This window comes from Patella vulgata, chromosome 1, assembly GCF_932274485.2.
Source record: "Patella vulgata chromosome 1, xgPatVulg1.2, whole genome shotgun sequence".
NCBI classification, from domain to species: Eukaryota; Metazoa; Mollusca; class Gastropoda; family Patellidae; genus Patella; species Patella vulgata.
In genome coordinates this window covers 83,463,420-83,490,209 of record NC_065879.2, presented here as the reverse complement: position 1 = coordinate 83,490,209, position 26,790 = coordinate 83,463,420, and the positions used below count along the sequence as shown (strand labels likewise).

The 26,790-nt window shown below is 37.2% G+C and overlaps 2 protein-coding genes across 3 annotated transcripts; one reads left to right on the top strand and one right to left on the bottom strand.

The window, feature by feature from the left end:
• Positions 1–2,645: 2,645 nt before the first annotated feature.
• Positions 2,646–14,726, bottom strand: LOC126831914 (gamma-tubulin complex component 5). Its single transcript, XM_050562588.2, has 11 exons — positions 14,588–14,726; positions 12,775–12,881; positions 11,774–11,885; positions 9,873–9,966; positions 8,846–8,925; positions 7,924–8,135; positions 7,009–7,095; positions 6,127–6,220; positions 4,563–4,779; positions 3,741–3,943; positions 2,646–2,765 (listed from the first exon to the last, which is right to left on the bottom strand). Exons 1-11 carry the CDS (start codon positions 14,657–14,659, stop codon positions 2,646–2,648), a joined length of 1,398 nt encoding a protein of 465 aa, XP_050418545.1. The 5' UTR covers positions 14,660–14,726.
• Positions 14,727–15,192: 466 nt separating this feature from the next.
• On the top strand, positions 15,193–22,011 carry LOC126831975 (uncharacterized). 2 transcript variants are annotated; one of them, XR_007684458.2, is made up of 3 exons: positions 15,193–15,261; positions 17,709–19,349; positions 19,630–22,011. XR_007684458.2 is itself a non-coding variant. In XM_050562640.2 (2 exons), the coding sequence occupies exons 1-2, from the start codon at positions 15,254–15,256 to the stop codon at positions 18,442–18,444; spliced, it is 744 nt and encodes a 247-aa protein (XP_050418597.1). In that variant the 5' UTR covers positions 15,193–15,253; the 3' UTR covers positions 18,445–22,011. The 2 variants fall into 2 exon arrangements, 1 of the variants encoding a protein (XP_050418597.1); XM_050562640.2 differs by having other exon boundaries at positions 17,709–22,011.
• The last annotated feature ends 4,779 nt before the right edge of the window (positions 22,012–26,790 follow it).

Below are 26,790 nucleotides of genomic sequence, written 5' to 3'. Positions count from 1 at the left end.
CTGTGGGAGGAAATTAGAGGACTCGGAGAAAACCCACGAGATTGGACAGGCAACCCTAATCCTTGTCACATACAAGCAGGGAATCGAAACCACACCAGTTGACTCAATGACAGACCTTATTACTCCAACTTACTTTAAATGATCGTCTTCTTTTCTTTGATGTAAAACACTTTTCATTTGTTGAGCATCAAAAACTGTTTCAAAATTAATCCTCAACAATGGATCATAGACACCTTTTACTTGTAGTTGTTCTTCAACTCTCTGTTTTGTGATATTAGGTTCAGGAGTGACCTCCCTTTCCACTGATTCTGGCGTCTCAAGACCAGGCTTCGTTCCTAACATCTTCACCAAGTTCTCCACAAATATTTCATACAGACTCTTCTGTTTACATTCTGTGAAGAAAATTACACAATTAGACAAATTATACAATTAGACAAATTATACAATTAGATAAATTACAAAATTAGATAAATTAGACAAATTACACAATTTAGATAAATTACACAATTAATCAAATTACATACAAAAAGACAAATTACACATAAAATTTACACACAAATTACACAAAATAATCAAATAACAAATAATCGGTCAAATTACACAGTTAGACAAATTACACACAATTAGACAAATTATATAATTCAATAGCTTTACAATTTCAGAACAAAAATTTTCAGGTACCTTAAAGCTTACCTAAAACATCCATATCAAGTACTTTCTCCACTTGACCCATACTGAATAATAATTCCATGGATTTACCAGTAAGTGCTATCTCTTTCAGAACTGGACGTAAAAATCGTGGAATGGTTGTGGCATCTGCTATATTTATGTCACGGCTTATCTTCGAAGAACTGATGTCCATTTTGTTATCGAGCCTCAAAAGGAAGGCGTTTTCCCAAAATGTCTCATCAAAGGATTGGGCTGTTTTATTCCTAAAGATAAAAAAAAGTTACATTTAGGAGAGAGAGAAGAGAGAAATGGGGGATTGGGCTGTTTTATTCCTAAAGATAAAAAAAAGTTACATTTAGGAGAGAGAGAAGAGAGAAATGGGGGTTATTCGACTAACATGGTTCAATTTTATTTCAATAAATCATTTGTCTTTAGCAGTGGGAGGAAACCGGAGGACCCGGAGAAAACCCACGAGGTTGGACAGGCAACCCTACTCCTTGTCACGTACAACCAGGGAATTGAAACCACGCCAGTTGTCTTAATGACAGACCTTATGATACAACGTGCACGCGCTAACCATTCAGCCATCCAACCTCTAGACAGAGAGAGAAATGGGGTTTAACCATCACTTGACACAAACTAATCGACGAGGCCAGTGTCGTGGGCATCTCTCATGAGAGGGTTGAGCACATTATCGCCAATGATTTCTGAATGAAACTAACACAGTACAATATATATAGACCCTCAAGTTTACTAAATGTCATTGTGCTTGATAACGATAAGAGTATACTTATCGAAACGTCATACTTGTGTGTAATAAACCAGTGATTGTTGTCCCATATAACTGTGTTAGTTTTGTTGTTTCCAATCGCAAAATGCAACTAAAGGATTAGATTTCAGAATGACAGAAGTTTCTGCAAGATGGGTGCCAAAGCTTCTGACTGCAAATCAGAAACGTGTCAGATTCCAGATGTCCTGTGACAATCTGTGCTGTTTTGAAGCAGATCCTGAGAATTTTTTGACTAAATTTGTGACCATGGGTGAAATCTGTTTCCAAAGATGAAAACAGAACAAACAGGTCATCATTTTCCTAGTAATGAAATGAAATGGGGTTTAACGTCCTACTATTATGCTCCTAACCTGGGCTAATGAAGACGGGCATATGCCATACAGTGTGCTATGACGGAAATTTTGCCCGGGCAGCGGCGCTACGGCCTACTCTTATATCGAATTCCAACTGCCAAGGGATCTTTTACGTGCATGCCAATGTGTACACGGGACCTTGGTTTTCCGTCCCATCCTAACGACTAGACAGCTGTTCTTGTCAGGCCCTCCATCCTGCAGCGGCGCTATGGCCTACTCTGCCAAGGGATCTTTTACGTGCACACCAATGTGTACACAGGACCTCGTTTTTTTGTCCCATCCGAACGACTAGACAGCTGTCCTTGTAGGCTCTGCATCACTGACAAGTGAAACCACGCCGGAAAATCTGAATGAACTTTCTCGGCCAATGCAGTGATCAAACACCCAACCTCCAGACTAGCGAGCCAGCGTCTTACCCACTTAGCCACGTGATCCCCCTCCTAGTAATGATAACGCCACGTCAGCTGTGAATGACTTTTTTTAGGGTGGCTGAAGAAAATTTCTTCTTCATCGGCATCCAGGCCTTGCAACATCGTTGGCAAAAGTGTGTACACCTCGAAGGGGACTATGTAGAAAAATAAATGGAAACCATTGACTTTGTACAGGTCTTTCACAGATAGGCTTAGAACTTTTCAGCCATCCCTCGTAGCTCCGGTTGAGCAAACAAATGACGTAGGGACTGGCAACGGTAATAACTGATTTTACATTCTTGAGCTGATTGCATACAATTAAAAGCAAACTAAATAAGTTACCTCATTGAATAAAGTTTTTATTATTATCTCCTTAATAACTACTATACAATATCTGATTATACTCTATTGGTAAAATTATAATTACCTCTGAATAAGAAAATCTTCTCGAGGATCGATCAAATTCCCGTATGTTATCCAATCAGAAAGGATGTCAAAATATGGCCGACATGTTTGTATCCAGATGACTAGTAATAAACTCATCTACAAAATACAAAACATGTTGAAATATCTGGCCCCAAGTTCACAAAGCATGCTGAAATATCTGGCCTCAAGTTCACAAGGCATTCTCAGATATGAGGAAGATTTTGCCCAGATAACGGCGCCACAGCCTCTTATTTCAAAATTCTGACTGTCAAAAGGGTTCTTTTACGTGCACGCCAATCTGTACACAAGACCTCAGGTTTTCGCATCATCCAAATGACTAAACTGTCCTTGTAAGGACCTCCATCCTGCATTGACTAGGGGGATCCACAGCGGAAAAACATGGCCATCACTGGGAGCGAATCAGAGACCTCCAGGTTGTCCAGCCAGCATCTTTCTCACTGAGAGAGAGAGAGAGAGAGAGAGAGAGAGTTTAACATTGGACAGTCGACTCTACTCCCTATCACGTACAAGCTGGGAATCAAAACCACGCCACTTGAATCAGAGAGAGAGAGAGAAATTGGGTTTAACGTCCACTCGACACAAACTAGGTCATTTCGGGACTAACATATGGTTTTAATTTTATTTCAATAATTCGCTTGCGCGTAAGGGTCTTTAGCAGTGGGAGGAAACCGGAGGACCCGGAGAAAACCCACGAGGTTGGACAGGCAACCCTACTCCTTGTCACGTAAAACCGGGGATTCGAAACCACGCCAGTCGACTCAATGACAGACTTTATGATACAGCGCGCGCACACTAACCATTCAGCCATCCAACCCCCCGCCACTTGACTCAATGACAGACCTTATCATATAATAATAACACATGACACAATTATATGGAATACAAGTTACTTGAAGAGTTTATTTAGCGACGTTTTGATGAGGGTTCTCATGTGTTATTCTCATCCAGTTACTAAATGCCACTTAAACAACTTATCATATAACATGCATGTGTTAACCATTCGGCCACTCAACTCCCCTTACTCACTAAGCCACCACAGTTCCTGACTTGCTTATACAATTATAGACCTACCTTATCTTTGTCAGGATCTCTCAGTGTATCACAGTCTATCAAGGTTTTAAACATAACATTTAACAGATGAGAAGCTTTCAGTATACTACTATCAAGTTCAGCTGCTGCAGCTATACCAGATATATAAATAGAATATACGAGTTCAATCTTCTGGAACCATGGCTCAAGTTGATTGTAAAGTATACTCATTGTTATTGGCGTTTCTGTAAAGAGAGAAAGAGAAATGGGTTTAACGTCTACTTGACACAAACTAGATCATTTCGGGACTAGCATGGTCCCATTTTTTATTTCAATAATTTGATCGTGGTTTAACGTCTTACTGTTCTGCTCCGAATTGGGTTTGTGAAGACGGGCATACACCATACAGTGTGCTATGAGGGAAATTTTGCCCGGACAGCGGCACTACAGCCTACTCTTATATCGAATTCCAACTGACAAGGGGAACCCACGCGGGAAAATCCCGATGAACTTTCTCAGCCAAGCGAGCCAGCGTCCTACCCACTTAGCCACCGTGGCTCCCTGTAAAGAGAGAGAGAATTGGGCTTATAACGTCTACTCGATACAAACCAGATCATTTCGGGACTAACATGGTCCCATTTTTTTTATTTCAACAATTTGCTTGTATCTATGGGTCTTTAGTAGTGGGGAAAAATGGAGGACCCAAGAGGTTGCACAAGGCGACCCTACTCCTTGTTACATATAAGTGGGGAAGCGAAAGCATGCCACTTGATGCAATAATAGACCTTATGATCCAATGCGCATGCATTAAACCATTTGGGCCACCCAAACCACTCAACCAATACATCAAGAATTTCTTATTACCTTGATTTCTTACTTCTATTTCTCTACCTGATAAAAATTTCTTGAAATCTTTCAAGAACTGTGACAGGCTACTAACGAAAGCCTGGTACGTTTGTGTCACGGAAGACATGTCAATGCTGTCACAACTGTAATTGACAACATCTTGACAGAAGGTTTCTAAAGCCATCACTTGACTACCATATTTCATAAACTTTTGAAGACTATTCTCCATACAATACTGTAAAAAAATTAAATTAAGCAGGTTTTAAAAGAAAAGAAAAGAAAAGACAAGAAATGAAATGAAATGAAATGAAATGAAATGAACTGCCAATGCCAATGCCAATGCAATGCCATGCCATGCCATGCCATGCCATGCCATGCCATGCCAATGCCAATGCAATGCAATGCAATTTAACATCATACTTTTCTACACAGTTTTAAAGGAACACAGGGAGACTCGGTGGTAGAAATACATTAATTTACTTAAGTCAATGATCAAAACATGAGGCAACCTTATGTTAGTGAGACATGATACACATGAGACAGAAATACAAACTTATACTAGTGAGACATGATATACATGAGACAGAAATACAAATTCAGTCAGTGACATGTCTTACACATGAGACAGAAATACCAACATAGATCAGTGAGATATGATACACATGAGATAGAAATACTAACTTATGTAAGTGACATGTCATACACATGAGGCAGAAATACCAACTTAGATCAGTGCGATGTGATACACATGAGACAGAAATACTAACTTATTTTAGTGAGACAGAAATACTAACTTATTTTAGTGAGACAGAAATACTAACTTATGTTAGTGAGACATGATACCCATGAGATAGAAATACTAACTTAAGTTAGTGACATGTCTTAGACATGAGACAGAAATACCAACTTACATCAGTGGGATGTGATACACATGAGAAAGAAATACAAACTTAAGTAGAGAGACAAGACACACATGAGACAGAAATAAAAACTTACGTTAGCGAGATATAAATACAAACTCATGTTAGCGAGATGTGATACATTAATACTAATACCACACGTTTTAAACATTCTTCATCAAACGATGCTATTTTATTCATTTACTATGAACAACAAATGACGCAGCACACACATTTAACATCAATTTGCCATACAATGCATAGAAACATTATATCCCGTACACAGCCTTCCGCTATGTTGTCTAGCAGTGATTCTCAACAAGTGTGCCGCAGCACACAGGTGTGGCACAAGATCTTCCTAAGTGTGCTGCGAAATTTTAAATGGAACACTAAGAAAATGTGAAAAATCATGTGATCCCAATTGAGTATTCACTGGTGTCTATTGATAAGTTCATAGCTGTGTTTTTCTTTATTTAGTTTGAGTTATTCTATGTGTTTATGGCTAGTCTCTGTCTACGGTTGTTTGCTTTCCGACTTAGCATGTATTTATTTTGCAAAACTCAAATATTTTTCATATATATTTAGCCAGGTGTGCCGCTATTTTTCCATCTGTTCCAAGGTGTGCCGGTGTCAAAAACAAGTTGAGAACCACTGTTGTATAGTGTAAAGATGATTTAACTTACGTCAGTCAGATGTGATAAATAAACATCAGGATTTACACTAAATCTTCGTTCTTCAAAAATAAAAACATAGGATTTACTAACACCTGACAACATCCTGTAAGAAGAAATTGAACAGGATATAAATAGAATATCGCTCGGGTTATTCATTGCTTCAAGAGAGTGTATCCCTGCGTAAGTATTCCACGAATGATAGCGAGTGGAATGCAGCAGGGATACACTCTCTTCAACCATTGAATAACCCGAGCGGTATTCAATGGTCATTGAGTTCTGTTTTTATTCTCTCTAACTACATGCAAATCTCAAAATACACTATACTATCCAGATTGTTAAAACATTCTTAACAACTTTTCACTGATATTCAGTTACTTCTGAAGGTAGTGCTTTTTGTGCATGTAAAGCGCATAAAAATGTTTTTGTAATAATAAAAACATCATTTACAGCGATGGCAGAAATCGGGATGTGGGGACTAAAACATGGTTCAATTTTATTTCATTACTTCACTTGCACATAGGGATCTTCAGCAGTTGGAGGAGACAGGAGAACTCAGAGAAAACCCACAAGGTTGGACAGGCGAATTGAAAGTGAAACCGTGCCACTTGATTCAATAACACACCTCCTGATGCAATGCGCACATGTTAACCATTCAGCCACCCCAACCCCCATCTCTGGAAATCTGGAACCAGTCACCGATATTGTTGGGCATAAATTCAGGCTTTATTAGGAACAATTCTTGAATTGCCTATCATTTTGTCTGGAACAGATTTGGGGCTTTTCTTTCTGGGTTTTTATTGATGTCTATGAGAAGTCATTTAGCCACCCGACCCCCCTACAATTTAAAAGATCTGAATGTGAACATGATAGTTTTGAAGTAAAACAACTAACCATAAAATTTCTCGGATTAGTTGAATCTCTGTAATAAAACTTTGTCGGGATACATGGAATGGATTACCCTCAATTAGACATCTGTCCCTTGAAAAAAAAAAAAATGTCTTTATCAAAGCTAAAGAGTATAAATTAAATGCAACAAGTATTTTGAAAGTATTATCAAAACAATTCATCCCTACAAGTTCCCAAAAAATATTTAAAAAAATGATGTGCTATTAACATAATGAAATGAAATGGTGATTTAACAAGTCCTCCTTTCTGCATCAACCACTTAATGAAGATGAGAATATGCTATGCGGCGTGCACTATTAACAAAATGAAATGGTGTTAAGTGAATATGAGAACCCATTGGAAACAACAAGACACTTTCTCCTTGCCAGGCTTTCACTTCTACACCATCGACAAGAGCAACCACAGATGGAACATGACAAGGAACTTTCTCGGCCCAACACTGAATCAAACCATCTATGGATCAAATTTCTTGAATGATAACGGAAATGAAATGAAAAGAAATGGGGTTTAACGTCCTACTGTTCTGCCCCGACTGTGCTAATGAAGACGGGCATAGGGAAATTTTGCCTACGGCCTACTCTTATATCGAATTCCAACTGTCAAGGGATCTTTTACATGCACGCCAATGTGTACACGGGACCTCGGTTTTTCGTCCCATCCAAACGACTAGACAGCTGTCCTTGTCAGGCCCTCCATCCTGCATCACTGACAAGGAGAGACCACGCCAGAAAATCTGAATGAACTTTCCCGGCCAATGCAGGGATCGAACACCCAACCTCCAGGCTAGCGAGCCAGCAGTCTTAGCCACCGTGACCCCCTGTATGATAATGGAAAGTCAATAAAACTGCTTGAAAAATACATGGATTCATGAGTGAAAAAATACGATATTTAAAATCTCACCAATTTCTATGTAAATTTGAACACGGGAATCTTCCAGTAGCATTATCTTCTTTACTGTCATTGTTCCAATACTGAATTACCAGGTTTCTTAGCAACCAGTTCTTCTGTGTTTCAACCGTACCAGTGAAATCATTTGATTCTGTTGCAATGGTTTCTAAGTGGGCGACACCTTGGTTGAAGTCATTGGTGTCTTCTTCATCTTCAGAATCATACTATCAAAAAGAAATTACCTAATTGTGGTTTTAAAACTGAATACAAGAGAGACAAATGGGGTTCAACATTCATTTGACACAAACTAGCTCATTTTGAGACTAACATAATCAATTTTATTTCAATTTTAGCAGTGGGAGGAAACGGAGGATCCAGAGAAAACCCACGAGGTTGGACAGGCAACCCAACTACTTGTTACATACAAGCGGTGAATCGAAACCACACCGCTTGGCTCAATTACAGACCTTGTGATCTAATGTACATGCGTTTAACCATTCAGTCAGTCAACACCCCCAATGCTGAATAAAATGAATGTTTCAAAAACCAGAAATTTGTAAAAGGGTGAGATGGAGAGTCGAATAAAAGAGGAGGTTGAGATTGAGATTCGATCAGGAGTAAGGGGTTGAGATTGAGAGTCGACCAAGCGGTTGAGATTGAGAGTTGACCAAGAGGTTGAGATTGAGAGTTGACCAAGAGGTTGAGATTGAGAGTTGACCAAGAGGTTGAGATTGAGAGTTGACCAACAGGTTGATATTGAGAGTCAACCAAGAGGTTGAGATTGAGAGTCGAACAAGAGTAAGAGGTTTAGATTGAGAGTCGACCATACTACTATTCGACACTGACTTACAATAATGTGAATGAATGGAAAGGGTTGTAACATACTACTATTCGACACTGACTTACAATGTCGATGTGAATTATATAAACTTACCGTGGAATCTAAATAATGACTTCTATAATAATCCTCATCAGCCAATAAATATCCCGCCCAATCAAACTCTGGCTCCACTTCTAAAAATAAAATACCGTCAAACAAAAATTTATATAAATAAGAGAGCGAGGGAAATGGGGTTTAACGTCCACTCAACACAAACTAGGTCATTTCGGGACGAACATAGTTTCCATTTTATTTCCATAATTCGCATGCGCGTAGGGGTCTTTAGCAGTGGGAGGAAACCGGAGGACCCAGAGAAAACCCACGAGGTTGGACAGACGACACTACTCCTTGTCACGTACGACCGGGGAATCGAAACCATGCCAGTTGACTCAATGACAGACTTTATGATGCACTGCATATGCGCTAACCATTCGGCCATCCAACCCCCCTTATATAAATGAAATAAGGTTTAACGTCTTACTTTTCTGCACTAACTGTCAGTCACTGTTGATAACGCATGGATACTTTGTAAAATACATTCATTTTTATGGTATGGTATAGTGAATATATGTGTCTACACCCCTTTCTCACAATGGTATACATAAAAATTTCTTTACTCGACTATGATGAATTAATATCTTAGTATAATAATTAATTATTTATTTATTTATTAAATATCAAGCCTATGACACAAACAATGTCAAGTATAAATGTATAATCCACCAGATTTCTTTGAATTTGTTTGGTGATACTGGGTCATATCGGAACTACAAAGTTTCAATTTCATTTCACATAGGGGTCTTTAGCAATGAGAGGATACTGCTGACCTGGAGAAAACCCACAAGGTTAGTCTTAGACAGGCATCCCTAATCCTTGTCAGGTAGACGTATGGGATTGAAAAACATGCCACTTGACTCAATGACAGACCTTATGATCTAAAAACATTAGTACAAAAGACCACTCAATCCCCCAAATACGTTTGTACATGTAGTTAATAAGCCAAAATCGCATTGGTTGCCTATTTGTGGCCAAATACTTTAAAAAATACTGTTCACCTGGTTGGACAACCTGCTTTTCTCACCTGGTTGGACAACCTGCTTTTCTCTAAACACATTTTCAGTTGGACAATTAGATAATTCTAATAGTAAGGACAACACAGCATAATGACCATCTGTCTGTAAATAATAATACATTATGTTATTTAAATAAATAAAATGAAATAGGGTTTAACGTCCTACTGTTCTGCTGCGAACTGGGCTAATGAAGACGGGCATACGCCATACAGTGTGCTATGAGGGAAATTTTGTCAGGACAGCGGCACTACAGCCTACTCTTATATCGAATTCCAACTGTCAAGGGATCTTTTACGTGCACACCAATGTGTACACAGGACCTCGGTTTTCTGTCTCATCTGACCGACTAGACAGCTGCCCTTGTCAGGCCCTCCGTCCTGCATCACTGACAAGGGGGAACCACGCCAAAAAATCTGGATGAACTTTCTCAGCCAATGCAGGGATCGAACACCCGACCTCCAGACTAGCGAGCCAGTGTCTTACTCACTTAGCCACCGTCACCCCCGTTTCTTAAATAATAAGTGAAGGGGGACAGCACCACACATAAACAATTACACAAGACAAACCCACGGACAGGACACAATATACACAGACACCTCAAACAACAAAATTTTATATCATATAGTGGGAGAACGCTAGATCGGAGACGGTCCTGCACATCTGACATCGTATGTGGATTGTGTGTTAGGGTTAGGGTAAGACTTGGTCCCAGGTTAGGGTTAGGGTTAGTGCTAGCCCTGTTTACATCTCGAGACATTGACGAAATCTGCAAGTCCTAACTCTTACCCTAACCCTAACCCACAATCCACATATGACGTCATTTGTGCTAAGTTATGCAGGACAGTCGCCGATCTAGAGTTCTCCCATATAGTGACACAGGCTTCTCTTAAAATGAAAACAAACAATACGGGAGACCATAAATAAAGGGGGGATAATTCCCCAAACATTGGACAGACAGTGTGGTGACCCGGGCTTACACTTCAAAATTCTCACTGTCGGTCATTTTCGATAACACAGAGACATTTTGCAGATTAAATTATAATCACTGTTTTTTTGATACGGCATCATGAATTTGTGCATGGGAAATAAAGCACCTGTCACAGATAATGTCAGGCACAGATTCAGGCTTTGTCAGGCACTAAACCTCTGGTGCCTGTCATTTTGTCCGGCACTGATTTGTCTTTTTTTATTGATATTATTAATACATGTTCGGCACTAAGTTGAAAATGTCAGGTACTATTTCATTAGTGCCTGACATTTTGTCAGGTACATCAAAACCGTTATTTCCAGGCCTGGCAGCATCTAGGTTAAGTATTAGATCTATTCCATATCACATACATGTACTGTCAAATTCAGGATTTGGCTAAGTGATAGAAATCAAGGCCCTGATGCATCCCTTGAAACCTTGAATTGATAGTAGACCTTATTATCTCAAGTGAAAACTTTGATGACTCAATTCCCCAACAAGCAAACATGCATTACTGGAAAGTCAAAACACACGATTTTTAAAGTTGCCAAAATTTGTTTTATAAAAGCTTTGCGATTCAACATTTAGTCTGGAAGCTCAGTGCGGTGGGGTGTCCATCAAATGGGCACAAAACCAGCAACTTTTCTATAGTCAAATTTTGTGTAGAATACGATGCTGAGTGGTAATCAGTCAGCTGTTGGGGCATTTTCGAGATATTCATGGTCAAAGGTCAAAGGAGATTTGCACTGAAAGTGAATGCGAAGCCATTCTTGTATCATGAAAAGATGCAGAAAATGATCAAAAGTAATCAACCTTTTAATAAAAATGTAAACTTGATAAATTCACCTTTGTTCTTTGTGATGCCAGAGGTCAGGTTAAATTTTACGTTTTTGCACTAGGAAGATTTAAAGCAATAAATTTTTGGTCTCATTTTATATGTACCTTTGTTTGTGTAGTTTGTTTTGACAAGGGAGACAATTCAAATTTCTCTGTAAGTGTCTTCAAGGCTTCAGCTTTATCATTTTGGCAATGAACTGAAAACTTGGTGCATATCCTGAAATTTAAATGGCATTTAAAATTTAATTAGAGATTTTTTTTTATGCAGGAACTAGGATTCTTTTGAGAGTGTTAATCAATGGAGGTTCAGTTTTGGCACCTCCCCCTAAATTAATCAAATTTTAATTCTAATTACCTAGCTGGAAAAAGATTATCTTGCAATAATACAGGCTAAATTTTCATCTACCATTAATATACAGAAAAAGAAACAGACAATGCTTGTCATCACAGAAAATTTAGTTTCATTGTTTCATCTTTGGAGGTGGGGGGGGGAGAGAGAGAGATGACACAAACCAAGTCATTTTGGGACTAACATTTATTTCAATAATTTGCTTGCGCATAGGGAGTCTTTAGCAGGCCTCGAAAATTGTGTATATTGTGATTTTTCAAAGGAATCCTTAATTTGCTTATTATATCGAGAGTATTATCGGTAGTCTGATTGTCAATGTGTCATGGTAGTCTGTGTTCCGGATACAGAGAAAACCCACGGGGGTTGAACAGGCAGGGAATCGAAACTACACCACTTAATTCAATGACAGACCTTATAATCCATTTGGCCACCCAACCCCCACTTTGTGAGGAAGAATTCCTCTGTTGCTTGCCATTTTGTCAGGAACAGATTTGGGATTTTTTCTGTGTTTTTATTGATGTCTATGAGAAGTGCGGCATTCATGTTTGATGGGACTTTTTGTGTCTCAATATTTCATTGTTGTTGAAGATTTTGTCTTACTCATTGGCTTTAATCTTAAACCCCTAACCCTGAATTTATAGGTTTTAATCTTAAATACCTGACCCTAACCCTAAAATGTAAAAGTGATGGAATGTAAAAGTGATGGAAATAGAAAAGGGAGTCGGATCAAACATGATCGGCAGAAGTGCTAAATTACCCATTCAGTGTCTTGATTATCTTGTGGCTATCAACACTTAGAAATCGGTGATACTTTACATGAGATTGTACAAACTGTAGACACAGGTCAAAGTTCACATCATCACTCTAAAAACAAAAATAAAGAATAAAAAAATAAAAACTAATTTTAAACCAATGAATAATCACAATGCTGGAGAGAGTGAGAGAGAAAAATGGGGTTTAACGTCCACTCGACACAAACTAGGTCATTTCGGGAGTCGGGACTAACACATGATTCAATTTTATTTCAATAATTCGCTTGCATGCAGGGATTTTTAGCAGTGGGAAGTAACTAGAGGAGCCAGAGGAATCTTACGAGGTTGGAGAAGCGACCCTACTCCTTGTCACGTAAAAGCAGGGATTTGAAACCACACCACTTCACTCAATGACAGACCCTCTGATCAAAAGTGCACCTGCTAACCATTCGCCCCCACCCCACCCCCACAATGTGGGAAGTAAATCTTTAATAAAACTGTCAATGAGTTAATGTGACTGGCTAGAAAGCATTGTGTCCTAGAATTGTTTCTATTACAGTCACTTTCTGGATGTTACATTATGATGCATTCGGGGGGATCACGTGGCTAAGTGGGTAAGACGCTAGCTCGCTAGCCTGGAGGTCGGGTGTTCGATCCCTGTATTGGCCGAGAAAGTTCATCCAGATTTTCAAGCGTGATTTCCCCTTGTCAGTGATGAAGGACGGAGGGCCTGACAAGGAAAGCTGTCTAGTCGTTCGGATGGGACGAAAAACCGAGGTCCCGTGTACACATTGGCGTGCACGTAAAAGATCCCTTGGCAGTTGGAATTCGATATAAGAGTAGGCCGTAGTGCCGCTGTCCGGGCAAAATTTCCCTCATAGCACACTGTATGGCGTATGCCCGTCTTCATTAGCCCAGGTTAGGAGCAGAACAGTAGGACGTTAAACTCCATTTCATTTCATTTCATTTCATGATGCATTCGGTAGCCATAGGTCAACAATACTGCCATTCACTTCAATGTTGCATAATGCAGTGGTCACTGTTAAGTTGACATCATTGACTTACGAATAAAAAACTTTTATAAGTTTATGACACAAAGAGATCTTAGTCGTTATTTCATATATACATAATGATTATTATTGTTAGTCAGTTAAAATCATTCTTAATCAATAAACTATATTATGGAAGAACAATTACTAATTTATTGAAAAGGTTCAGAGAATACTCTTAGAAACGTCACCTAAATAAATCAGTAATTGTTCTTCCATAAGTATGTGTTATAGTATATTGCTCTATTCAGTTACTAAATGCCTCTACAAGATCATTCTTAATCAGTCAGTAGTTATTAAATAGGTGTTCTGTCACCAAGGTGTTAATTGAAACCTTGACTGTTGAATGATATCACTATTTAGTTGGGTTTGTGGCATATTTTACACCTAATTATAACTTGCTAATTAATGACTACTGTATAACCACTTTCTATAGGCTACATATTTTTCAACACTTTACTTTTAAGTGATGTTTTACTAGTTTCTGACATACACTACATACATGTCGGAAAAAAGAATAACTATAAATAGGCCTATTTGGAAATTTAGAAAGATATATAAATCAGTAATTGTTATTCAATATAATTATGTACGAGGGAAAGATCAATAGGACTAGTAATAGTATAACTATAAGTATGTTGTCATAAATTTCTTCATCAACTGACAGACAACTGTCAGAAGTTGGAAAAATATTTCAAGAAAGGAAACTGGCATCTTTACAGTTACACTCCAATTACAATAGAAGACATATAATATCATATATAGAGACCTCGAATCCTGTTATATGAGTAATTAATGTTCTGATATCAGCTTCTCCTGGTATAGTCTTTTTGCGCGACATTTCTTATTGAAGACTTTGCAAGGAATTGAAAAGTACGGTACATTTCCAGTACAGCGGTCCGATTTCATAAACACCGGCAAAGTTATCAGAAGGGGGCGCTACGATCGACACTAAAACATACCCAATGCACTAAATCGGGGTACCCATCAATTTCTATCTATTTAGATATGCCACAGATGTTTCAGTCCAATAGAGAGTTCTCGCTGAGTATATAAGTCACTGGGTCTGTTAATTTCAAAAGAGTTATAGTTTTATTTACGTCATTATGTAAACATTGCAAATTGATGACTGAAACATCTGTAGCGCCGTCTTTAGGGTTTCCAAAATTTAGGAATAATATATTCTTTTTTGCAAACAGAACAGAACTTAAATAATTATTTTCTTTTTTATTTTATAATCTGCATGTATTACCCCTAAACAACGTCATTTGGTAGGTACAAGAAATGTATTTATATGCAAAACCGGTATTAATATGATAACTCCGAAACATTGTATTTCGTTTGAGTTGCTATGTTTTTGAGACTTGCGGGGTATTGTGGGAGGAGATGTGGTTTGTTTTGTTTTGGTTTGACTTGGCATGGACAGAAAGTCAAAATGTATCGGTAAAATTGCTTTTATTTTTAGGATTATTGCATGTACAATTGGTACTTTTACGTCTTAAATCATTATGTCATCCGTGACAAACGTTTAAACCTATGTATGTTTTTACTACCTTGGTTTTGATCTTGATTTTATTTTGGTGATAATCCACTTTTCAACAACTGCTAGCCTACTGCCACCGGTTAGTCTGGTTCAGTCATGAAAAGGTGGAACACGTACCCAAAACACATAACCCTAAATAAAAAACGCCCAACTAGCAGTATTTAAATAAACGTTTGGGAAATGATAGAATTTCGTGTTTTGAAAACAAATTACCACCAAAATTTGTGAATATGAAACGATCTCTGACAATTTGACAATGTCATCAATCTCAATCAATGATGCGAAATTTATTTTAGGTGACCAGGGGGAAAAAATGATAATCTTTCAATCCCATTTTTCTCTCTCTCTCTCTCTCTCTCTCAAGTTGAATGCCAGTCCAGTTGTCCACATGAAAAATCTGGTTAAGTCGTCCACACCCATTGGTGGAGTCATTCACACCCGTTGGTGGAGTCGTCCACACCCGTTGGTGGAGTCATCGACACGACATAGTTTACTTTCGGGACACATAAGGTATTCTTAAAGATGGGTTCCTGCGTACAAACTGGGTGATTTAATGGTATATATGGACTATTTAAAAACATATTCAAACTAATTAATTTGTCATAACTTTGCTTCAAATCCTTCTAAAACATTGTAATTGTGAAGGAATGTCCTGCTATAAAAATTTGATCAAACCAGGTCATGTTTACGTCATGTAAACCTCTCTTGGAAGTCAGAGGAGAATTCATTGCATACATAAGACGATGTTGTCTTTAATCGCTTACAATTTATTACAAATATCGAATCCTAATTAAATTCTCGGATTATCCACTACCCGCATCTTTTTCCATAATTTTTATCTCAGAAAGTGTTGTACGTCTAACTCTTCATAAAGTTTATCAACTTTTACATCAAGCGCTCAATATTCGCGCGTGACCTTTGACGTCACGCGTGCAGAAATTCCTAATCGTCGGGCTGTTGATTAGGGGAGCCCTTACATTTTTGTCCTGTATGCGCTCCATGAGTGTCTTTTTCGGGGAATCCAGTATTTTTCTTGTAAGATTGGATATCTCTACATTCCATATATACCAAAATTACCATAATTGGAAATAACCACCAGATAAATACTTTTTTGGGAACCCATCTTTAATTACTATATTTTTTTTTGTTTTGAGTTCTGCGTGATCATCCCCTCTCCCTGGTTTTCAGAAAATCGCCACGCTAGAGCAGATGAATAAACAACAAAGTAAATCATTTTATTCAATAAATGTAACAATTTCATAAATAAATGTAACAATTTCATAAATAAATGTAACAAATTCAATAAATAATCAATAATAATCTAAAATTAATACAACAATTTCATTAATATAACAAATTAATATAACAAATGCAATAACAATTTTATTAAAATAAACCCCATGCACAAATATATTCCTACACCACTACCAAATGACCCACGTCCTTTAAAAGCCCCAATACACTTTTTTCCCCCTGTTCATATAATTCCCATATTTAAAAAATTTCCTCTGCTGTCTTTGCAAATTTCTTCCTCTGACGTCGCTTTAATCAAACCATCGGTGATTCGATCTGAAATCAAATAACATCGGTGATTTGATCTAAAATCAAATAACAAAACAGTCAACGAGTACTAGCTATTTCTTCCATACGATTAAATTGTGTACGAGTCTTATTCTTAGTTGTGAACGACATCACCAATAGCTGTGGACGACATCACCAATGCCTTGTGGACGACTCCACCAACGGGTGTGGACGACTTCACTTGTTGACGACTTTGCTTGTGGACGACTTGACTGGTACCCCTCTCAAGTTCATGATATAAAAGAGAGAGAGAGAAATGGGGTTTAACGTCCACTCGACACAAACTAGGTTATTTCGGGACTAACATATGGTTTAATTTTATTTCAATATTTCGCTTGCGCGTAGGGGTCTTTAGCAGTGGTAGCAAACCGGAGGACCCGGGGAAAACCCACGAGGTTGGACAGGCGGACCCTACTCCTTGCCACGTACAACCGGGGATTCGAAACCACGCCAGTTGACTCAATGACAGGCCTTATGATACCGCACGCACGTGCTAACCAATCGGCCATCCAACCCCCCAGGATATAAACGAATACTATTGATTTTCAATGATTTTCTGTAACAGTTAAACGATACCGTACATGTTTTGTGTATGTTAGCTCAAGGAAGAACTACTCACTAGTATTAGAGGGGAGAGAGGTTTAGCATAGTCTAAGTCTGCTCCTCAAACCCATTCAGACAACCTGAATAAAAATATTGTTTATAAAAAAAAAACTAGTAGGGGGTCTATCTGGATTTAACAGTTTGTATATATTTTTCATTTCAGGCCATTATCATCAGATGTAAAAAGCAGTAAGTGTTACTGTTGCTGTAAACCATCAAAATCAGATCTAAACGAACTGGACATGGCTCTAAATGAGCTTGGCATGCTGAGTTGTGTAACACCTAGTCGCAGCGAATATCTTCAGGAGATGAAACACAGAAATAATCAATCTACGTCTTACTCCTTAATGGAAAATACTAATCTTTCTAGTGGGTCAAGAGGGTATAAAATTATTCAGATCGACACTAAATTTGTGACAGGTGTGTCCTCTGATAATCCCTCCTATTTACCTCGTAGAAAACATTCTTCCCCAAATCTAAATGGCAAAAATTTAAGTGTAAGTGGAGCTGGGTGCTCCGAGGCGATCAGTTCAAACTGGAGGTTTAATTACCGTAATCAAGCTGGAAGTTTTGAAGAAGAGGCACGTCAAAGTCGATTATCAAGAATCAAGTTGGCCCGCCAAAGGCGATTCAGAAAGCCTTATAATGTTCCAGGAAGATTGTACCATTCCATGCAAGAATCTGACATTCCGAAGGATGAAGTTTCACCCAGACATATTTCAAAGTCAAACTCAAATTCTCCGAATAAACTGTTGTCTGGGCCTTTAGTGAGGTCAAAGTCGTTGGACAATCTAGATCTTGCTAGGTTAAAACTGACTGAATTCTGTCACGAAAGTGTGGATGATCGGCAAGATATAGATCAAGTATCGATAGATTTAACAAATTTACAAGTTAGCTAATGGATAGTATAATTAGGATTAATCAATTATTTTATTGTCTTTCTTAACTTTTAAAGGAATATTGAACAATACTTTTAAAGGAATGTAGTATATATTGAACAATACTTTTAAAGGAATGTAGTACATATTGAACAATTCTTTTAAAGGAATGTAGTACATTTTGAACAATACTTTTAAAGGATGTAGTAATATAGTACATATTGAACAATACTTTTAAAGGAATGTGGTACATTTTGAACAATTCTTTTAAAGGAATGTAGTACATATGGAATATTCTTTTAACAAGTAGATTTAGATACAGTACTTGGGTATCATTCTCAAAATCTTAAACTAAAATATTTCAAGAGTGTTGAATTTTCATTGACTAAAAACTTGAATTGTTTCTAAGATTTTGATTCTCAGCCAATGAAAATGTTGGATTCTTAAAATATTTTATTGAATAAAGCAATCGGTGAGTAAAAAGTGCCGGAATGGTGAATTAAATTAAAGGCTCAATACCACTCTTGTTGTAACTGAATAATATATCCCAATCTTTATTCTGGTCAACAAATTGTACTATTTTACAATATTCCAATTAATTGATGATACAAATTTCATCTTAACACACCTTATTTAAAAATTTTGAAAAATTCAACATAATGGTTTGAAACGTCTAACGTAAACCTTTTCAAATGAAACTTCGATTTAAAAATATTTTCGAACCCTCCGGACAAGTAAAATAGGATGTAATGGATAATTTACACAACAGGTAGGACACTTAAACATCTAGTACTTAGATAGAGATATTATTTATTTTCTGGAGCTTTCAAGCCAGCAAGAATGTTATTGTCCCTTTAAGTTAGCCATGGACAAGAATATGTATGACAAGAGAGCAGAACTAAAAGGCCTACATCAAATATCCCCATGTCCTACTCCATGATATACAATGTTCTGTTTGTTCATAGTCTGAGAGGCCGCTTAAAAAAGGACAGATCAGAATGATGTTTACTAACATCAGAAAATACTTGAGAAGCCAGTCAGATAAGATCAGCGCATTGTTTACTAAATGATATCATTATAAAATTATTAAAAAGTCAGTGTGATGTTTACTAAATGATATCATTAGAAAATACTTGAGAAGCCAGTCAGATTAGATCAGTGTGATGTTTACTAAATGATATTATTAGAAAATACTTGAGAAGCCAGTCAGATTAGATCAGTGTGTTGTTTACTAAATGATATCATTAGAAAATACTTGAGAAGCCAGTCAGATTAGATCAGTGTGATGTTTACTAAATGATATCATTAGAAAATACTTGAGAAGCCAGTCAGATAAGATCAGTTCTGATGTTTAGTAATGGATATTTAAAAAAAAAAACCTGAGAAGCCAGTTGAAATTGATTATATCTCATTAAACAACTGACATTAATGGATATGAATATTGTGGGTATTTTCCATGATGTCATCAAAACATTAAGGACATTAAATTATATCATCATTTTACAGTACCCACGTATACTACTAAATACTAGTAAAAATCAAGCCAGTATATTAAGATGACAAGGAGCATATTAATAAGCACTAACATTTTGAAATGTTAGCATCAAAATATACTGTGTCCAGTATATTAAGATGACAAGGAGCATATTAATAAGCACTAACATTTTGAAATGTTAGCATCAAAATATACTGTGTCCAGTATATTAAGATGACAAGGAGCATATTAATAAGCACTAACATTTTGAGATGTTAGCATCAAAATATACTGTGTCCGCAGTCTGGTCAGCGTTTAATATATATATAGACAGTACAGGTGTATGATCGGGACAGTAGTTGTTATCTTCCGAGTCAGCTTGTGTCCGCAGTCTGGTCAACGTTTAATATATATATAGACAGTACAGGTGTATGATCGGGACAGTAGTTGTTATCTTCCGAGTCAGCTTGTGTCCCCAGTCTGGTCAACGTTTAATATATATAGACAGTACATAGGTGTATGATCGCGACAGTAGTTGTTATCTTCCGAGTCAGCTTGTGTCCCCAGTCTGGTCAACGTTTAATATATATAGACAGTACATAGGTGTATGATCGCGACAGTAGTTGTTGTCTTCCAAGTCAGCTTGTGTTTTGTGTTTCCTGGCAACCCATCATTCATTAAAGCCACTGACAGAGTTTTCAAGCCCTTACAATCTACATTATGGTGAAAGTTGAATCTCTAGAGGGACTATCAGTCCAAAAATGGTACACGGCTCCAATGTATACACAGGACCTCATGTTTTCGTCCCATCCGAACGACTACATGTATATATATACGCATTGTCCCTTACACCACTGACATAAGTAACAAGGGGAATATCGGTCAAAAAGTGGTACATGGCTCCAATGTATACACAGGACGTCAGGTTTTCATCCCATCCGAACTACTATATTATATACGTTGTCCCTTATACACCACTGACATAAGTGATAAGGGGAACCACGCCGGAAAATCCTGACCCCATCACGGCTCCCAGTATATTTATAAATGTACGCGAAGTAAATTTAAATAAAAGAAAAGTGACTAGAATCTATTTTTCGTTGATATATTTCAAACAGAAATGAAATAACTACAAGAAATAGTTACCTTCCATTCAGTGTTTACTAAATTGGATGTTGTCTGAAAAATGAAAATAACGATCCGCTGCTTGAAATTTTTATTTGTAGTCTTCATTTAAACAATATAATGCCTATTTAAATGTAAGGAAATGGGGGTTTAACAGCCGTTTTTTCTGAACTAACCAAACTAATGATGACCCTCATATGGCGTGCAAAGGGTTACGAGGGAAATTTTGCCTGTACAATGATGGCTTTTCCACGTAAACAACTAAACGCTATTCTTGTCCAGGCCCTCCTTTCTGCACCATTGACAAGTGGGAACCAAACAGGAACTTTCTTGGTCATCGCAGGGATCGAAACCCAGAACCTCCTGTTTAATGAGCCAGACCTATACGCTCCCTCCAAGGGGGGTTTGGTGGCCGATTGGTTAACGCATAAGCGTGAAATCACAAGGTCTGTCACTGAGTCAAGTGGAGTGGTTTCGATTCCCCGGTTGTACGTGACAAGGAGTACGGTTGTCTGTCCAACCTTGTGGGTTTTCTCCAGTTCCTCCGGTTTCCTCCCACTACTAAAGACTTTGATCTGCAAGCGAATTATTGAAATAAAATTGAACCAGTTTGTGTCGAGTGGACGTTAAACTCTCTTTCAGATGGTTAGAAACCCATTTACGTATTGCAAGTACATGTAAATCAGTGTTTGTTATAGATCAGCCAGTATGTGTCATTGGATGTGGGCCCAAATAATTCAGATATTTCTTTCCTCAAATTTCGTTATATTCTTCACATCTACAAGTACACCTAAAATGAATGATATTTTCTTCGTTTTTACCTCTAAATTATAAGCATTCAATGATTTTATTTTATTACTTATCATATTTTAATGTCATGTATAGATACATGTATATATTTGTTATGGCTATTATTTATTTTACAACTTTGAATGATTGTATCATAATTGAAAATTTTATGTCCAAATGAATTAAATTTAAATTTTAAAATTGCTAATTAACCTTGTCTTTCTGTTTGTTCATTTTTTGTCGGGTGATTGGATAGCCGAATGGTTAGCGTGTGCGTTGTATCATAAGATCTGTCAGGGCTCACACTGGGTTTCGTTTTTTTTCTGCCAAAATGGATGATAATTTTTATATAAAAAATATGTTCATATTTTTTTTCCGCCAACCTTATCGCCAATATCAAATTTTAATCGTGACTTTCATATTTTCATCGCAAATTGGAACTTTGGCGACCGACAGTGTGAGCCCAGTCTGGTCTGTCATTGAGTCATCTGACGTGGTTTCAATTCCCCTGGTGACAAGGACTAGCGTCGCCTATGCAACTTCATGGGTTTTCTCCGGGTACTCCGGTTTCCTCCCACTGCTAAAGATCCATACTCCCAAAATGACCTGGTTTGTGTCGAGTGTAGGTTAAACCCAATCTCTCTCTCTCATTTTTTGTCCAGCCAGCTAAGGGCCTGATATGCCGTTTTTGGTGAAAATTAGCTAACATTTGTCAAAATTAATTAACATTAATTAATACAGTGTTATCCACATGGGATGGTGTTAAAGTCCAGATGCAACATTTTAGCTCTATAGGAATCACTTGCAAACTGCTATATTGAATCTCTAATAGGAATATCAGTCAAAAAATGGTTCAATTTGCTATTTAAGCCCACTGCCATTTTGTTGTCCACGAAAATGTTCTGGTAGGCCTGTTTTAAAACCGATTGTCTCCAAGCCAGAACATTATCTAGCGTTGGTATTTTGATCTTGTTTTTCTGTCTTCATTAGCCTAGTCCGAGCAGAACAGTAGGACGTTAAACCCCATTTCATTTCACCTTAGTTTCTTAATTTAATATTAGATAATCAATTTGAGTACATATTAGCGTGGATTAAGGCGTGAGAAATATATTTTAACGAAAAATGCAAATGGTGCATCGTTACTTTAAAGCGGCATTATGGAAGATTAGATAAAGAGCTAGCAGTTCTTGCTATAATAGTTTTAAAATAAATAATGCAAAGGGAATATGCTGAAAATTTCAGTAAAATTACTTATCACTGAGCCGAGAAAACCTTATTTTAATCCCACTGTAGCCAATCAGTGTTGATGTTTCTAATGGGATACCCACAGGAATGTCTACCGCACGCCAATAACTTGCTGTAACAGACCATTTCATTGACTAATCAATCACATCAACCAGAACGCAGCTTATATACTCTTCAAAAAAAGTAGGCGATATTCAGAAACAATACAAAACTGCGGAAATGCGCTTGTTTGTATTAGAGGTATTCAGTGTATGTTAATAACAGGCCAATTGCCTACACATGAACATAAACATTTCATATGGGCGGCTTATCTGACGGCCCCATTTCACTCGCAAAGAAATACACTGTCAAAAGTGAAAATGGACGCTTTTGATTTTTGTCATAATAATGAGTAATTGCTCCACCAATCCTCAGACATTCAGCAATTCGTCGTGGCATGCTCCTAATCAACCGTCCAATCAAAATTTGGGAAAATCTGACCCACTCCTCTTGCAGTGCCACAGCCAATTCTTGCAGTGTTGTCGGGCGACGTTGACATCGACAAACACGTCTCCTGGTCAAATTCAACGCAACACACTAAAGCAAAGATACGCTAAACAGTAAATCTTATGCAAGAACCAATAGGAAAGCAAACATGGATAGGATTTTACCAGCAATCGGCAGTTTTCATCAACCCTTCCTTTAAGTGTCAAATTTGACAATGAACCCCTCCAACGTGTATGGCGCAATTGCGTGTCACACATGCAGCTCAGTAGTTCTGTTGGGGCGATAAGTTCTTCATCTGTGAACATACTCTCAAAGCATGTCAAGTGTCCATGACTATTTATCATATCACAACATGCATAGGTATTTGCATTTAAATATCCCTTACTTTTTTTTGAAGAGTATATAAAAACTCTCCCAGAACAGATAGGGTCAGTGCACGTTCAAGGAACAGATTGGGCCAGTGCAAGTTCTAGGAACAGATAGGGTCAGTGCACATTCAAGGAACAGCTAGGGCTAGTTCTAGGAACAGATAGCGTCAGTGCTAGTTCAAGGAACAGATAGGGTCAGTGCAAGTTCTAGGAACAGATAGGGTCAATGCAATTTCTAGGAATAGATATCGATAGGACCAGCACAAGTTCTTGGGTCAGTGAAAAAGCATTAATTAATACAGGACTAAATAGCACAATCATTTTTATTTTTCCAACAATCAAATTTAAATAAACAACAAAATAATAAAACATGTAAGTTAGTTAAAACTGCTGAGCAAATACGGTCTGAAAAGCATTATTAAATATTATTAACTATTTGAAACATAATTATTAGTATAATTATTTTTGTTCAAAGAACTTAATGGCCAACATTTTTTTTCTGAATCGAGAATTGTTAAGGGGCTGTCACAAACTTCTGTCCAAATTTTTTATCACTTCTGTCCCAACGAAGAGAGAGAGAGAAGAGAAATAGGGTTTAACCTCCACTCCATGTTAATCACTCCATGTTAATATTCTTTAATATTAAATCATGAACAGAAAAATTTCAACATTTTCCTAATCTGACAATTATAGTGACCAGGCCCTGAGTTCACAAAGCATTCTCAGATTTGCCTTAAGAATTTACTCAAAAATGTTCTCCTTATTTTAACTAAAATATAGCCCTTTATAAAACTTTTGTTGTTTTAATGTATCAAATACATCAATAATAACGCAAATCTGAGAATGCTTTGTGAACTGGGGGCCTGTGTGACAGATCATATTTGTTTAATATATGTTTAACGTGACAGCAAACTGAGTCGGAAGTTGCATTTCTTCTAATTTATAATTACATACTTTATGTATGAAAAGATTGTGAAGTACGTTACTTTCATAGCAAAAAAAGTATCATATTAGATAGTAAAAAGATACTCTTCCGATAACTGGAAGGGCAGTTTTCAATTAAACATTTTCTTGGCTAAGGGTCTGAATAAATAATTCGATGTTGAAATTATAATAATAAAATACATAATAATTTATACAAAATACTGTCAATGTATATCAGAAAAACAAAAACCAGGTTGAAGGGACCATCCCTATGTTAATACAAAGGATGATAATTTAGGAAACTTCCCAAAATTTCAACACTTGCGATCCAAACGGATAACCTGTGGAACATACTCTCAAAGCATGTCAAGTGTCCATGACTATTTATCATATCACAACCTGCATAGGTATTTGCATTTAAATATCCCTTACTTTTTTCCACGCCAGTAGACTCAATGACAGGTGCGTTAACCATTCGGCCGGCCAACCCCCCGCTGAATGATAAATTAAATATTGGTTATTGAGTGTTGAACTCACGTCAAAATCCATCTGTGTGAGCTTAAGAGATCTAGATCTATCTATGGTTTATTCGTTTGGACCAAATTGTTGAAATTTGTGGCTGCCCCTTATGATAAAAATATTGAGAGCTACATGACTATACACTGCATAGCAGGGTCTTGACTTCTTTCAAAAATTGTCTTTATATATAGTTATTGGGATCCCAAGATTTTTAAAGACTTTGAAAATTAAGCAGTATGGCTTCTAACCACGTTAAATGTGAGTCCTAGTGTATAATAATCTTCGTTTATCTTTGGTAAAACCCGCCGGCCATTTTGAAATCGGCAGCATTTCATTCTAACAAATCCCGCCAATCAGTAGCCACTGGGGGCCGAGCTAAAGAACCGATTTCACGCTGATTAATGGCCGGCGTGTTTAACCAGAGATAAACGAAGGATAATATTATCTCTGGGATCGAAATTGACTGTATAATAGCAGGGCTTTGACTTTAAATCTCTGTTAGTCCTGCACTTGTTTTATCCACAGTATTTTGTAATCAAGTTTTACAAATATTTTGGTTTAAAATTAATCTAATAAGTAGTCTTCATACAACATTTTGAAACAAATGCAACATTGTTATAAGTGAAATGATATCTTAAGAAAAACTTGTAAAACATTTAAAATGTTAAAGAAACTGTCATAGGTATACCGAGCACCTCAATAGTCATGTCTATAAGATACGACTAAAGAATCTCATCCTCTGTTTCCGCAGTGATCTCATTGTGTTCTACTCTACTATACCCTGGGTTCATATCCATGGGGTATTCACATATTCAAATTATTTGCCCTTGATCATAGCTTGATTCTACGAACCAATCAAAAAACTTTTTACAAAACCAGTCTTACAAAGACTCTTTAGCCTAATTGTTTACGTTCACAACAATATGGCAGCTTGTTGCAACATGATGAGAGTTACTTCCTGTCGCCAACTTCATTGCAATTAACAATTTACTGGATTGGTTGATAAAAATAACACAATCATCAAGGGCAGATTACTTGAATTAACCCAGAGGTTAGTAGAATAGAACAGGGAATGAGACCACTGGGGATACTGAGAATGAAAGAATCTAAGAACAGTAAGTGACATACATGTAGCAACTCTGAACATATAAATCGGACAATACAGACAACAATTTCAACTATATACAGTCCATTGATATGTATACATAAATTTTAAAGCTTATATATTCTGCATCGCAACAATATTAAACATAAATAATTTCTTAAAACATCCTTCGCCCTAAACCATGGACAAAAACAATTACAAAATATCTTTAAATTCACAACCATATAACTTTAGCGAAGCTCAATAAAAATACGCCTGGATGTAATCATTATAATCGTACCTGTCAAAATGTCAGAAATGAAATGGGGTTTAACATCCTCCTGGGCTAAAGA